The sequence below is a fragment of the Polyergus mexicanus genome, unplaced genomic scaffold (assembly GCF_030449975.1).
Source record: "Polyergus mexicanus isolate NDT 795.1 unplaced genomic scaffold, iyPolMexi1.0 SCAF_2, whole genome shotgun sequence".
Lineage (NCBI taxonomy): Eukaryota > Metazoa > Arthropoda > Insecta > Hymenoptera > Formicidae > Polyergus > Polyergus mexicanus.
The window spans coordinates 3346070-3357974 of NW_027223322.1; the positions used below are offsets into that span (position 1 = coordinate 3346070).

The 11905-nt window shown below is 29.3% G+C and overlaps 4 protein-coding genes across 6 annotated transcripts; 2 read left to right on the top strand and 2 right to left on the bottom strand.

Moving 5' to 3' along the window:
• The first annotated feature begins 1100 nt into the window (after positions 1-1100).
• LOC138944246 (HEAT repeat-containing protein 6) lies at positions 1101-5914 on the top strand. 2 transcript variants are annotated; one of them, XM_070315155.1, is made up of 12 exons: positions 1101-1678; positions 1787-2035; positions 2129-2356; positions 2427-3252; positions 3322-3608; positions 3701-4042; positions 4222-4469; positions 4559-4778; positions 5036-5113; positions 5179-5385; positions 5467-5583; positions 5693-5914. In XM_070315155.1, exons 1-12 carry the CDS (start codon positions 1499-1501, stop codon positions 5864-5866), a joined length of 3156 nt encoding a protein of 1051 aa, XP_070171256.1. In that variant the 5' UTR covers positions 1101-1498; the 3' UTR covers positions 5867-5914. The 2 variants fall into 2 exon arrangements, with proteins under 2 accessions (XP_070171256.1, XP_070171260.1); XM_070315159.1 differs by having other exon boundaries at positions 5467-5600; positions 5693-5780.
• A 48-nt stretch (positions 5915-5962) lies between these two features.
• Positions 5963-7091, bottom strand: LOC138944256 (PRKR-interacting protein 1 homolog). The gene is made up of 3 exons (XM_070315171.1): positions 6912-7091; positions 6638-6817; positions 5963-6519 (listed from the first exon to the last, which is right to left on the bottom strand). The coding sequence occupies exons 1-3, from the start codon at positions 7008-7010 to the stop codon at positions 6115-6117; spliced, it is 684 nt and encodes a 227-aa protein (XP_070171272.1). The 5' UTR covers positions 7011-7091; the 3' UTR covers positions 5963-6114.
• Positions 7092-7343: 252 nt separating this feature from the next.
• Positions 7344-9601, top strand: Dctn2-p50 (dynactin subunit 2). Its single transcript, XM_070315185.1, has 9 exons — positions 7344-7507; positions 7598-7669; positions 7741-7880; positions 7960-8071; positions 8154-8308; positions 8388-8628; positions 8691-8867; positions 8951-9053; positions 9121-9601. Exons 1-9 carry the CDS (start codon positions 7472-7474, stop codon positions 9297-9299), a joined length of 1215 nt encoding a protein of 404 aa, XP_070171286.1. The 5' UTR covers positions 7344-7471; the 3' UTR covers positions 9300-9601.
• Positions 9602-9737: 136 nt separating this feature from the next.
• Positions 9738-11109, bottom strand: Rpl27 (ribosomal protein L27). 2 transcript variants are annotated; one of them, XM_070315191.1, is made up of 4 exons: positions 11014-11109; positions 10253-10485; positions 9973-10109; positions 9738-9891 (listed from the first exon to the last, which is right to left on the bottom strand). In XM_070315191.1, exons 2-4 carry the CDS (start codon positions 10469-10471, stop codon positions 9843-9845), a joined length of 405 nt encoding a protein of 134 aa, XP_070171292.1. In that variant the 5' UTR covers positions 10472-10485; positions 11014-11109; the 3' UTR covers positions 9738-9842. The 2 variants fall into 2 exon arrangements, with proteins under 2 accessions (XP_070171292.1, XP_070171296.1); XM_070315195.1 differs by lacking the exon at positions 11014-11109 and adding an exon at positions 10902-11001.
• Positions 11110-11905: the final 796 nt, after the last annotated feature.

Here is an 11905-nt window from a genome sequence, read left to right on the forward strand (position 1 = left end):
AAGCAGTGGTATCAACGCAGAGTACTTATGCATGTAGCGTTTATTGTGTGTATATGTATCCTATAAATATCTGTATAAACTTGCAATTGATAATGAAGCAGTGGTATCAACGCAGAGTACTGTTATTAATATATCAATGGAAGCAATTACATTATAAACACATTCAAAAGAATGATTTTATATATATTCTTTTTTTTTAATTAATATTAAATATTTTATAAATTTTTTGTGGATAGATGTATGTGCGTTAATGCGGAGTTATATTGATCAATGCAAGTAAAAAAGACTTGATTTCACTTACAAGTACATCTTATGGATGTACTTATTTATCATAGTTTCAGGATATATTTTGTTGTGCTATATATTATATATTTAAGTGCTTTTTATCATAGAATATGCTCATATATTATAAAAAATCACATTATTTTTAATGTTTAGATTATTGTTAGCTCAGTTTTACACATGTACATTTTTCAACAAGTTATTACAATAATAATTGCTATCAATGGCAATTATTATAGCAAATGATCAATCATTTTGGCAATCAAATGATATGTTCAAAGTATTATGAATGATATTTTCCTGTTCTTATTAGATAAAATGTATAAAATAATTAAATTAGATTGTATTAGAGAGATTTGAACAGATTTAAGTGTATTCAATGTAAAAAGCATTATTTATAGTACTTTTTACAATTTATTTACAGTGATAAACAATGCTAATAAGATTACTATATATAGATATATATGTTCAAAATATTTTAATATCTAATATGTATGTATATCAATATATACACTTTACATATTTTGTTTACACATTCACAAAATTTAAATATGCAATGTAATATTTATGTCGCAAAGTTACCAAAATAATAAGCTGACAATTAAAAATAATTTTTAAAAATGTTTTTACTTTTATCTAAAAATCTATGAACGCGTAATTAAAAATTGAACAAAAAATTTATATTATAGTGAAACATTTGGATTTAAAATATCTCTCTTATTGTTAGTCAATGATTTCGTAGTATTAATCATATATCTACATACAATTGACCGAAATTAATTTTATTCGATTATATATTGTGACTAAAATTTTTTAATTATGCACGTTAGGTGAGAATGTTATTCGTATTTCTCAGCTGTAATTCCAAAATATGTGCTCCGAAAAAATGTACATAAGACCGATAAGGCAGAACTCTCCTAACCATAAGAGCCACGATTTCGGATTTTTATTAAAGATATTTATCGACTTATGATATTTATCACGATAAGACTTTTTATATTGTACGGTGTTATCGAGTTGCAACAAAAATATATTGATTGTTGTACAATATTGTAACAAATAATGTCATTTTTCAATTATCCGAAGTGTTGTGTATAATGTTGTATAGTTATGTACCTATATAAATGACATAAATTAGTAGTTGTTAAAGTAATTTATGTTTTCCGAGATAATAAATTTATATTTTATGTAATACGTGTAAATATATTTATATGAAATGATGGCCTCATTACATATAAATCACACAATTAGTGACACCACAACAAAGTTTTTTTCGATAGTTCAAAGATTACTGTCATTAACTAATTCAAAGCTCAGTGACAAAAAACAAATCAATGTATGCCTAAATAATCTTAACGAATTAGATTACAGATGCATAAATATTATAAATAATGATGTAAGAAACATTCATTTGGTGACAAATATTTTATATTAATAATGTTATATGATTACATCAAGTTATATTTTATTATCAATTTATACAACAAAATTAATCTATTTCTAGGCGGTATTATTGTTAGTGAATCAGCTTTGTGTAACTATTCTACCTACAGAAACATCCTTAATCCAAAGTGCTTGTAAATTTTTATACAATCTAACTCAAAGTAATATCAAGTTGCATGGCCGGACATTTGCGACTTGTAAAAGATGGATTTTAGAAGCATTAGAATTTTCTGAATCACAGGCACAAGTTGATGTATTAATTGCTATAAAAAGCTTTTTACATGCTGGATATTTTGATGATATCAATCATGTTAGTCTTTATATCTTTCTGTAACAAACATATTATATATTAAACTAAATTTTTTATTATATCATCAAAATTAAATATTGTTTTATGTTTCAGTATGCACGTCTGTTACTCAGGGATAAGGGCTTATTACTGAAACATTTAAATTCTCCATGTAGTGCATGGTCTGAAATCAATTTCTATGCACTTGGGTGTTTAGAAGAAATTGTAAACAAAAATAACAATAATCATATATCGGAGGAATTTATATATTTGATAAAAGATATCATTTTTAAAAATCTATCATTACTATACAGCAATGATGATAAGCTTTATTATAGTAAAGTATGTACTGTATTTTATATATAATATATATAAAATATTTGTGTTATCTTACATAGTTACATATTTGCAGATCATACACTTGTGCTTGCATATTTTGCATTGTATAATTTTGGAAAAATTGATTCCTAATTCCTCTGATATTGTTGGAGAAATATTAGGGGTAGTGCAAGCATTCTTATTTCATGGTATTAAAGGATATACAGTCATAAAGCCGCAATTACTTCATCCTGCAGCAATGAATCTTCCAGAACGCATTCATGTGGTTCCAAAATGTAAAAATCTTAAAAATCACAAAGCAAAGCCGAAGAAAACATCTGCCAAGAAGACTGCATCCGATATAGAAAATAGTACTCTTCCAGAACATACTGGAATCTCCAAATATTCCAGCGATTCAGATACATCGGATACAGAATTTAATAATACCATCCATATAGATTCCAAAGTAAGATTGGGAGCTGTGCGTTTATTACAGACTCTCATAGAAATTAGTCAGAGTAGAGAAATTTTTGGGTACTGGCCACAAATTGTAGCAACTGGTTCACGAAACGACGCACGAGTATTAACGAGAAGCATATTAGTGGAACCTATATCTAAAGTTAGACAAAATGTGTTAAGTATATTAACTGAATTGTTGATAGGTGCTAGACCATTCTTGATACATGCAGAAGATACCGATCATACTTCTTTCATCACATTTTTCGGCACAGTATGTTTAATGGTCAAAGAACTGCATTTTACATTATCGTTAATTCTGTTTGCTGAGAAAAACGTGACTGTGTTAACGCACACATTAAAATGCACAACAGCCCTTGTACAGGGCACACCATATGAACGATTAAAATCGGGTTTGGCTACCAAGTTAGCAAGGAATTGTAGACCACACATATTTCATAAAGGTATATCATGCTGTTATTATATATAATTTTTAATCTATTATTATTATCATAGCTTAATTATTTGCATAGATCCGACTGTACGAGTTGCAGCATTGTCCATTTTTGAAGCATTTGCTTCCAGTGAACCTATCACTCAGGAAATATTAAACATATTAGCTAAGCAATCTATAGGTAGTATAGAATTAGGAAAATTACAACTTGATACTGGTTCAATTAGCGATATTGGAACAGAAGAAGAAGAAATAGATATTGAAGATGTCAATAATTCAATAGACAGTTGTAACGAAATTAAAACATCAAAAGATGAAAGCGTCTGTTTACTGATTCGCGTTTGCTTAGAAAATATATCTAATAAAGTATGTAAAATCTATATTTAAAAAATGAAATCTTGTAACTATAAAATAGTTATTAGTCAGATTGGAAGTTAATATTGTTTGTTTTATTTTAGACGATTAGTACACCTGTACGACTTCAATCTTTGAAACTTATGGGAAGATTGGCATTTAATACAGGAAGCCTTGTATTTCCTCATTTAGAAAAAGTGACTACAATCTTAATCTCGGTTATGGAGGAATCAGAAAGCCAAGTGATATTGCATGCATGTCGGGTTTTAGAAATTATGTCTAGTTGTCTTGCAAATATTGAAACTTATCATAGTGATGGTATATTATTTTGGAACATTATATTTGAATCTATGATATCACTCGCACAGACATCGCAGACTATATTACGAGAAGCTGCTTGCGATTGTCTAGGTAGCATAAATGGAAATGTATTCACACAGTTATCGGTAAGACGGCTAATGAAAAGAATATATAAATTTTTATTTTATTTTTTTTCACGAAGCAATTACTTTCCAAACATATTTGCTATCAAAAATAATATTTTATTAATAAATATTTTGTTTCTATATTTCAGTGTTATTCTAAAATATTATATCTCAGATATTATTTTTATATATATTTTCAGAGGCAAAGAACTATATTAATAATTACAATACTATTTGGAGCAGTTCGCGATGAAGAGAGTGCTGTGAGAGCAGCCGGTTTACGTGCATTAGGAATGTTGGTAACTTTGTCGGCATTGGAAGACGATACTGGGTTTCTTATGGATTTAGCCGATATAGTTTGTCTGGCTCTTGATGACAAAAACCTCGGTGTTCGCGTGAAGAGTGCTTGGGCATTGGCAAACCTGTGTGACTGTCTTTCCAGACAAAAGTCTGTTGTTTATACTTTTTACATTCATTTGATATCTACTATGTTCTTAATGACATATATTTTTTATCTATATAAATATATTTTTTCAGACAGCATGAAGAGATAGAACCATTTTCTTTGGAAGTGTTGCTACCCAAATTATACCATATAAGCGTCAAAGCTGCAAAAGATAATGATAAAGTAAAATGTAACGCTGTTAGGGCAATTGGAAGTATTTTATATCTTTGTCCACAAAAGCACATACTCTTTGATACAACATTAGGATTAAATGCACTTATTAAATGTGCTGTCTTAGGAAACGATATGAAAGTAAGTTTTACTATAATTTTAAAGATATATGTTAATTCTCATTAACTCTAATTAACTTATATAATAAAAAAATAATAATTAGATTTATTTGCAACTAGAATGAGATTACATTGGTCCTATATCCTATATGCTTATTCAAAATTTATGTGACAAAGAGAAAAAGTAGAAAAAGAATAATATAAGAATAATAAATATTTGTTGATGTATTTATTTAGTGAACAGACATTTTTTTTCTTTTTTATTTTATAACTCTTTAGGTACGATGGAATGCTTGTCGAGCTTTAGGATTAGTTTTGAGCCATAACCCAGATGCAATATTGCCATCTTCTTGGAAAGTATGAATTTGAAAATGTGATATCTTTAACACAATACAAGTATGAAATACTATATATTTTTATAGGATGAAGTATTTCCAGCACTTTCTACTCTGATATGTGATAGTCCTAACTTTAAAGTGCGTACCAATGCCGCATGGGCATTGTATTCATGTAGTTGTTACGGTAAATATATTGTAATGTTGTGGAAAAGTATTGTATTGGCATTTGAAAATGCTCAACATGTCCCAAGCTATGTTGAATATCCGCATCGAGATGCACTGATTCAACAAGTAAGTGTACTTCTGCATGTAATATATTTCATTGATACTTTATTATCAGTTATATATTAACATAAAATATATTTTTTTTAGTTGTGCCTTACTCTTAGTCGAGTTGCCGTTTGTACAGAAAAATCTGAACTGCAAAATCTTTGGCTCGAAATTGGCGACCATGTGGAGGAAATTTCTAATGTTATGAAGCAATTTCAAGTATAGTGCAACATAAAGTATATTCACAGAATAGATTAAGTGTGTCTATACATAAATATTGGAACAATGATATTTTGTGATTTAAATATTTTGAATATTTTTGTTATAGGAAACTGTCTTGCCTGAAAAATTGGGAGATCTAATCAAAGCAAAAGCTCAGTTGGAACAACTAATGAAGAATGCATGTTGTATCGAAGAACAACAAATTGCTCAATCTTTGGCAAATATATTTGAGAGAACTAATCGCTATGACAATTTAGATGCTATTACACCTACAATATAGGTTTGTAAAGTATGAAAAAATAAAATAACTTTTTTCATGCAAATTTTTAATATTTATTTTTAAAAAACACAGCCATTTTTACCATTACAATATGAAGAAACATGGAATTTGTATTATAACATAATACACAACAGGATATAATTCTAATCAATGATAGCCATTCAAACAAATGATTTGATTGCTAAATTTTGATTATACATATATATTTTAATCTAACAAGAGAAATGCAACAAAAATGATATATCTTGTCATGTGTCATCTTTATATTGAATTTTTTTATTCGTTTTCTCTTCAAAAGACACTTTTAATATAAGTTCTTCATTTTCTTCTGTATCTAATGATGGTTTTTTTCCTGTTGCTGTTTTTATTTCGCTTTTATCTTTAGATATATTTATAGAACAACTCGTAATATTTTCTTCATTTGCTTCATTATTTTTTACAGTAACTTCAGTTTCTTCATTCTCATCTGAACTGTCCTTTTTGATGTTTTTTTCATCCGTGATAGCATTATCTTCCTTTGTAATTTTTATTTGTTTTCTCTGCTTACGCCCCTGTTTCTTTTTCAATCTTTTAGCACGTTTTTTCGCCGTTGCTTCTTCTGCCAATCTTTTATTTTCTTCAAGCTTTTGATGATATTCATCATCCAAATGTTCCTGAATTATTATAAAACAAAAAGAAACGCCTTTAAATAAACAGGAAAAATTTTATAATTTTTTCATGCAAAACCCAATATATATATATATATATATTCTCTTTATTAACAGTAATTACCTTATGCGCTTTTTCTTGAATAAACTTTTGCCGCGCATATTCTTTTCGTCGTAAATGTCTATACACGTGAAACTCTCCACTGCCTGCTCCAGCACTGCTACCCATAACATTGCGAACAAATTCTGGTACAGAGGGTGTATTCTTGGCTTTTGGACGTTCTGGCAATATAACTGGCTTATCCTAATGTTATTAAAAGAAAAAACACGATTTTTTATTTTAAGAATCCAAAAAAAAAATTTTTTTTCTTGGAATTTGGAAAATGCATAATACTTACTATATTTTTCATTAATTTCATTAATTTTAATCTTTGCAGATCTACAGCTGTTTTTGCTACTATAGGTTTCTCTTCATCTTTCTCTTTATTATCTGACATCTTTTTTCTATTCAAATAGTCAAATATGTAAAAAATTTTTCGTGTTTTTGTTGCGTAAACGTAAATTTATTGCATAGCCAATTACTTGATAAGCCATAAAGTATGTATACATTTAGATCCGCAGATGAATTTTTATTGGATTGTGTTCGATAATTTACTTGTCGGAATACAATAGCTTTCTATTGACCAATCAGAACAAAAGGAGTAAAGTGATTTTGCCCTGATTGGTCAATACAACTCAAGATAAATTTTGTTTACTAGTTTTCTCAGTTATTGGAGATGGCGATGTTGTTTTTACATCTCGTTAGAATTGATAACCTCTCTATGTTTCAAGATTGTTCTAAGGCTATATCAGTTGTCAGTGTTGATTTCAATCATTGGTATCAAAGACGATATTTCATAGTTTTGGTAACGTTTCGCAATATTTTTGAGCAATTTACGAGATAATCGCATAATAAAAAATGGCAGATCCTAAATACGCCGATTTACCTGGAATTGTGAGTACTTTTTATGTTCTTGTCTGCTTATCATATTTTAATATGCCACATCATGTCACTGATGTGAATGAATACAAATTCTATGTTTAGGCATACGATCAGCTTGACGTTTACGAAACGAGCGACTTGCCAGAATCAGAGCAAATGCGAATGTATTGTGAGGTAAGTAACATATACCTATATGTATATTGTATATAATATTCAGTCTATTAATTAATAGTTGATTTATTCAGGATGAATCCGATAGCTCTTGTGTCGAACAATTACACATCAGTGCTAAAGAAGCATTTAATAAATTTAAAGGCAAACAAATTGTTGGAAAACCTGGCGATTTCTCAGATCGTTTGTCTAACAAACCGAGGACAGGATACAAGTAAGTTCTAATTAAAATTAAATTATTTTAATTTAATGAAATTTAATATATTGGATGATATATAAAAGAGCATTTCCAGATTCGGAGATTGGGAACTTGTCAGTGAAGGTGAAAAAGAAACTCCTCTTCAAAAATACCAGCGACTACAATGTGAAATTAAGGAATTGTATGAAGAAGTGAATGAGTTGAAGGTATATTGTTGTAATATTGTTGATATAAAATATGCTAAAATTATTTTATTACTAATATAGACATATGTGATAATATATACAGGAAAAATCTAATGATGAAGTAGAAATCAAGTCTGCAAGTGAGATTATTTCTCAGGCACAGCAAATAGAAAAACAGTTAGTCTCTTTAAAACTGGAAGATTGTCTAGAACCTGATGTTGTTGCAAGTTTATCAGATCCACAAGGCATAATGCTCAAGTATGACATTTAAAAATAATAATCTACAATATATGTATATAGATATTTTTTTTCAATAATTAATATTTTAATTTTCCAGGCAATTAATATCACAGATTGAATTATTTAAGCAAACTAGCATGCCTTCATCAAAGTTATCATCAGAAGATACGAAAGCAGATGAATCAGTTGAACATGGTGTTCTTAAATATCAGATGATGTATTTCCCAGAAAAAGCAAGAATGCAGGAAGCTGCGAGGATAGCACAGCTCGAACAGAGACTTTGCTGTCTAGAAAATCTTATAGGGACAAGTAACGATAAACTTTCTAAATTTTCACAGGTAGGATCATTTTTTAGGCATATAAATTTCAAATAGGTTTATGAATCCCTCCTCTTTCACAGAATCTCAAGTGCAATGGCATAATGGAAGCTGTACAACAATTAGAAGCCAAGACTTCATTGTTAGATGTTAATCAATTGGATACCATTGAAACAAGATTGGGCACTTTAATTTATCGAATGGATAGCATTGCTCAGAAAAAAGCGACAGCAGAACAAGATTCTGAGCAAGAGCAAAAGGTAATATATCATGTTAGAATCGATATTATAATAATGTATATTTTGTATAAAATTAATGTCTTTTGTTTGAATTCTTCTCATAGATCTCAGAGATGTATGAAATCATGAAAAGGACAGATACTATATCGCAAATATTACCACAAACAGTAGAAAGGCTATTGATATTGAGCGATATTCATCAACAAGGTAAAATTATTTAGTGTATAAATGTATGTACAATAAATATATTTTTTAAAAATGTGTTGCATTCTAGCTGCTGCCTTCAGTAAGTCTTTAACAAGATTAGAAGAATTGCAAGCAGAGATCTCGTCAGGATTGGATAGTAACAAGTCTCTATTGAAAGGAGTACAGGAAAGTTTCGTCTCCAATATGGAGGTTATAAAGAGTAACATAGCATTGCTCGACGAACGTATTCAAAAACTTAAAAAGTGATCAAAGTAGATATATTAAATCTATTTAATATTTCAATAACATTATTATATTGATACCATTTTCTAAGATTTCTTTATTTGGAGCATTTATACACTCCTATTATGTTGATATTATTTATTTAATGTAATTTATACATTTATTTGCTTTTATATATACGATTATATTGTTATTCTTATATATTTTGTAAGTATAGTATCTGATATCTAAAGTATAATTGCTAAAATAAAGAGCCTATTAAAACCATTCAATATAATACACAAACAAGAAGTATACAACTTTAAATGTAAAGCATGCAAACTAAAATAAACTGGAACTTCAGTAAAAAAAATCAAGTTTTATTAAATCCTTTATATGTATGACCTTGATATAGTTAATTAGTTATTAAATAACATAAATATTAAGCTAACTAAGTTAAAAGGCAAACAAAATAAATGATAATTAAAAATATAAATGTTTGATATATTCTTTACATAGGATTATGTGATGGAAAAAATTGTGTTCACTCTTTTTACATCTGTATATCAGACTTTTATTTAAAAACAATTAGAATCTTAACTTCTGGAAGAACCATTTGTTCTTACCGTTTTTATACCTGGAAACAAAGAGTAAATTTAAATAATATTAATTACGAATATAAATTTTGCAGTGACAGCAGAATATTGAATTACATTACCTCTCTTCAAATTTGACGCGTGTCTGGAAACGAACTTTCTTGCGCTTCATTGGATCTTTAAGATCCTTAGGAGCTACTTTATCCAATTGTAAATCTACTGTATACCTCGTTGGCATTAAATGGTTATAATTCAAAATCTAAAATATTTTATATAAATATAGTATTACACAAAGACATAACAGAATTATATAGATATATAAAAAGATTCTGAAATAGTAGAAAGTCGAATCAAGATTTCATAATAGAAAATTTATACAAGAATAAAGAATCATAAATTTACCTTAACAAAAGGTTTGATTTTAGAGCGTTTATGCAGCTTTCCCTTTCCCATTCTTTTGTGAACTTTTCTTGGATACCGATCAATGCCTGCAACCATAGCATGTCCATACTGTTTTTCTGCAGTTCCATCATCATAATTGCGCATGACAATGGCTTTTCTTCCCGCGTACCGGCCGCTGAGGACCAGCACAACTTTTCCTGTCTTCATAATCTTCACCATCTTGGCGATGTACACTGAAAAGAAAACAAAGAATATAAGTAATCACAGAAAAAAATTTTAAATAAAAATTATATATGTAATCCTTTTCTCTGTACAATTTAATAAGCTTAGCATAGAATATTATTTTTTTTTCTTTCTAAAGAAAATGCTATCAAAATATCCTTGCTAACAATGTAAACATTTTGGGTTCGAGCACTATATAATCACTTATACTGTAAACCAAAAATTTGTAGTTGTAAGAAAAAAAGAAAGCGAAAAGCGTTATAATGTAACGTTGCGAAAAGTAACGTAATAATTGCAAAAAATTGACCGAAACCGAACGATCGATTCTATTGACAAATATAAACATGTTCGTGGTTAGAGTTAACCCAACATTTTCGTTCGCCGAAAAATGTTTTTGAAAGACCTGAGGAATCAAATATCAACGTACGAATGGAGATCGCGTTGCTCAGTAATTACAGATGTGATGCGAATATAGCATGAAAAATCCAAATGCGCGATGTCTAAGGATTTAATTCACGATGTAAACGAGCATTACGCACCTCACGGTTCGTCGTACCGGATGAAAGGAAGTTAACCCTACTTTCAGCCGATATCTTTAAGACAAATCACGATCGACAGATGTCGCACTATTGACCATCCGGTAATCTCGGCGCGCAGATAAGACCCGTGAAGAGGAGAATTAAAGCGGGGAGCACACTTATGCATAAGGAAATGGACCAATCAATTTCCTTATGTTTATGATTATGCGCTTATGCAAAAGTGTGTGCTCCCCGCTTAATAAATGGGCGACATGCGCATAACGAACAAAGTCATCTCTCAATAAAAGACAATAAAGGACAAAGTAACTTTTTCTGTCTCACTTCACCGGTGACCCTTCTACTTATGGGGACTGGCAATATATAGCGTTTTCGAATGAAGATTAATTCAACCCGGTTCAATTAATCACTATATTTTACTATGAATTCAAGCTTTTTATTGGCAAAGACGAACAATGACGTCATTAATCGCCCTGAGAGCGATTAAACCTGTTACATTCGAAAACGCCAATAATCTTATTACATATATGGGTTCTGTAAAATCGGATCTACAAGTGTAGTAAACCTTAAGCCTAAAAAAATTATCGATAACAATTGATTATTTTCCTCACATTGTGATTGATTTATTACTTATGGCTTGAGGCTTACTACACTTATTGTAGATCCGGGCTAATTCAAATGAGGGTAAAAATTACAAAAATACAATTACAAAAATTTACTAGATTTGGACCAATGAAATTATAAATTTTTTAATAAAATCGCTTATTTTTGTAATTTTCATCCTCACTTGAATTACAGAATCAATATTCTAATAGTACGATCGATCACTGAGCGCTCAGTCAAAGTGAGCGACTATTCATGACGGTTTACTTTTTAAATTGTAAAAGTATAAATA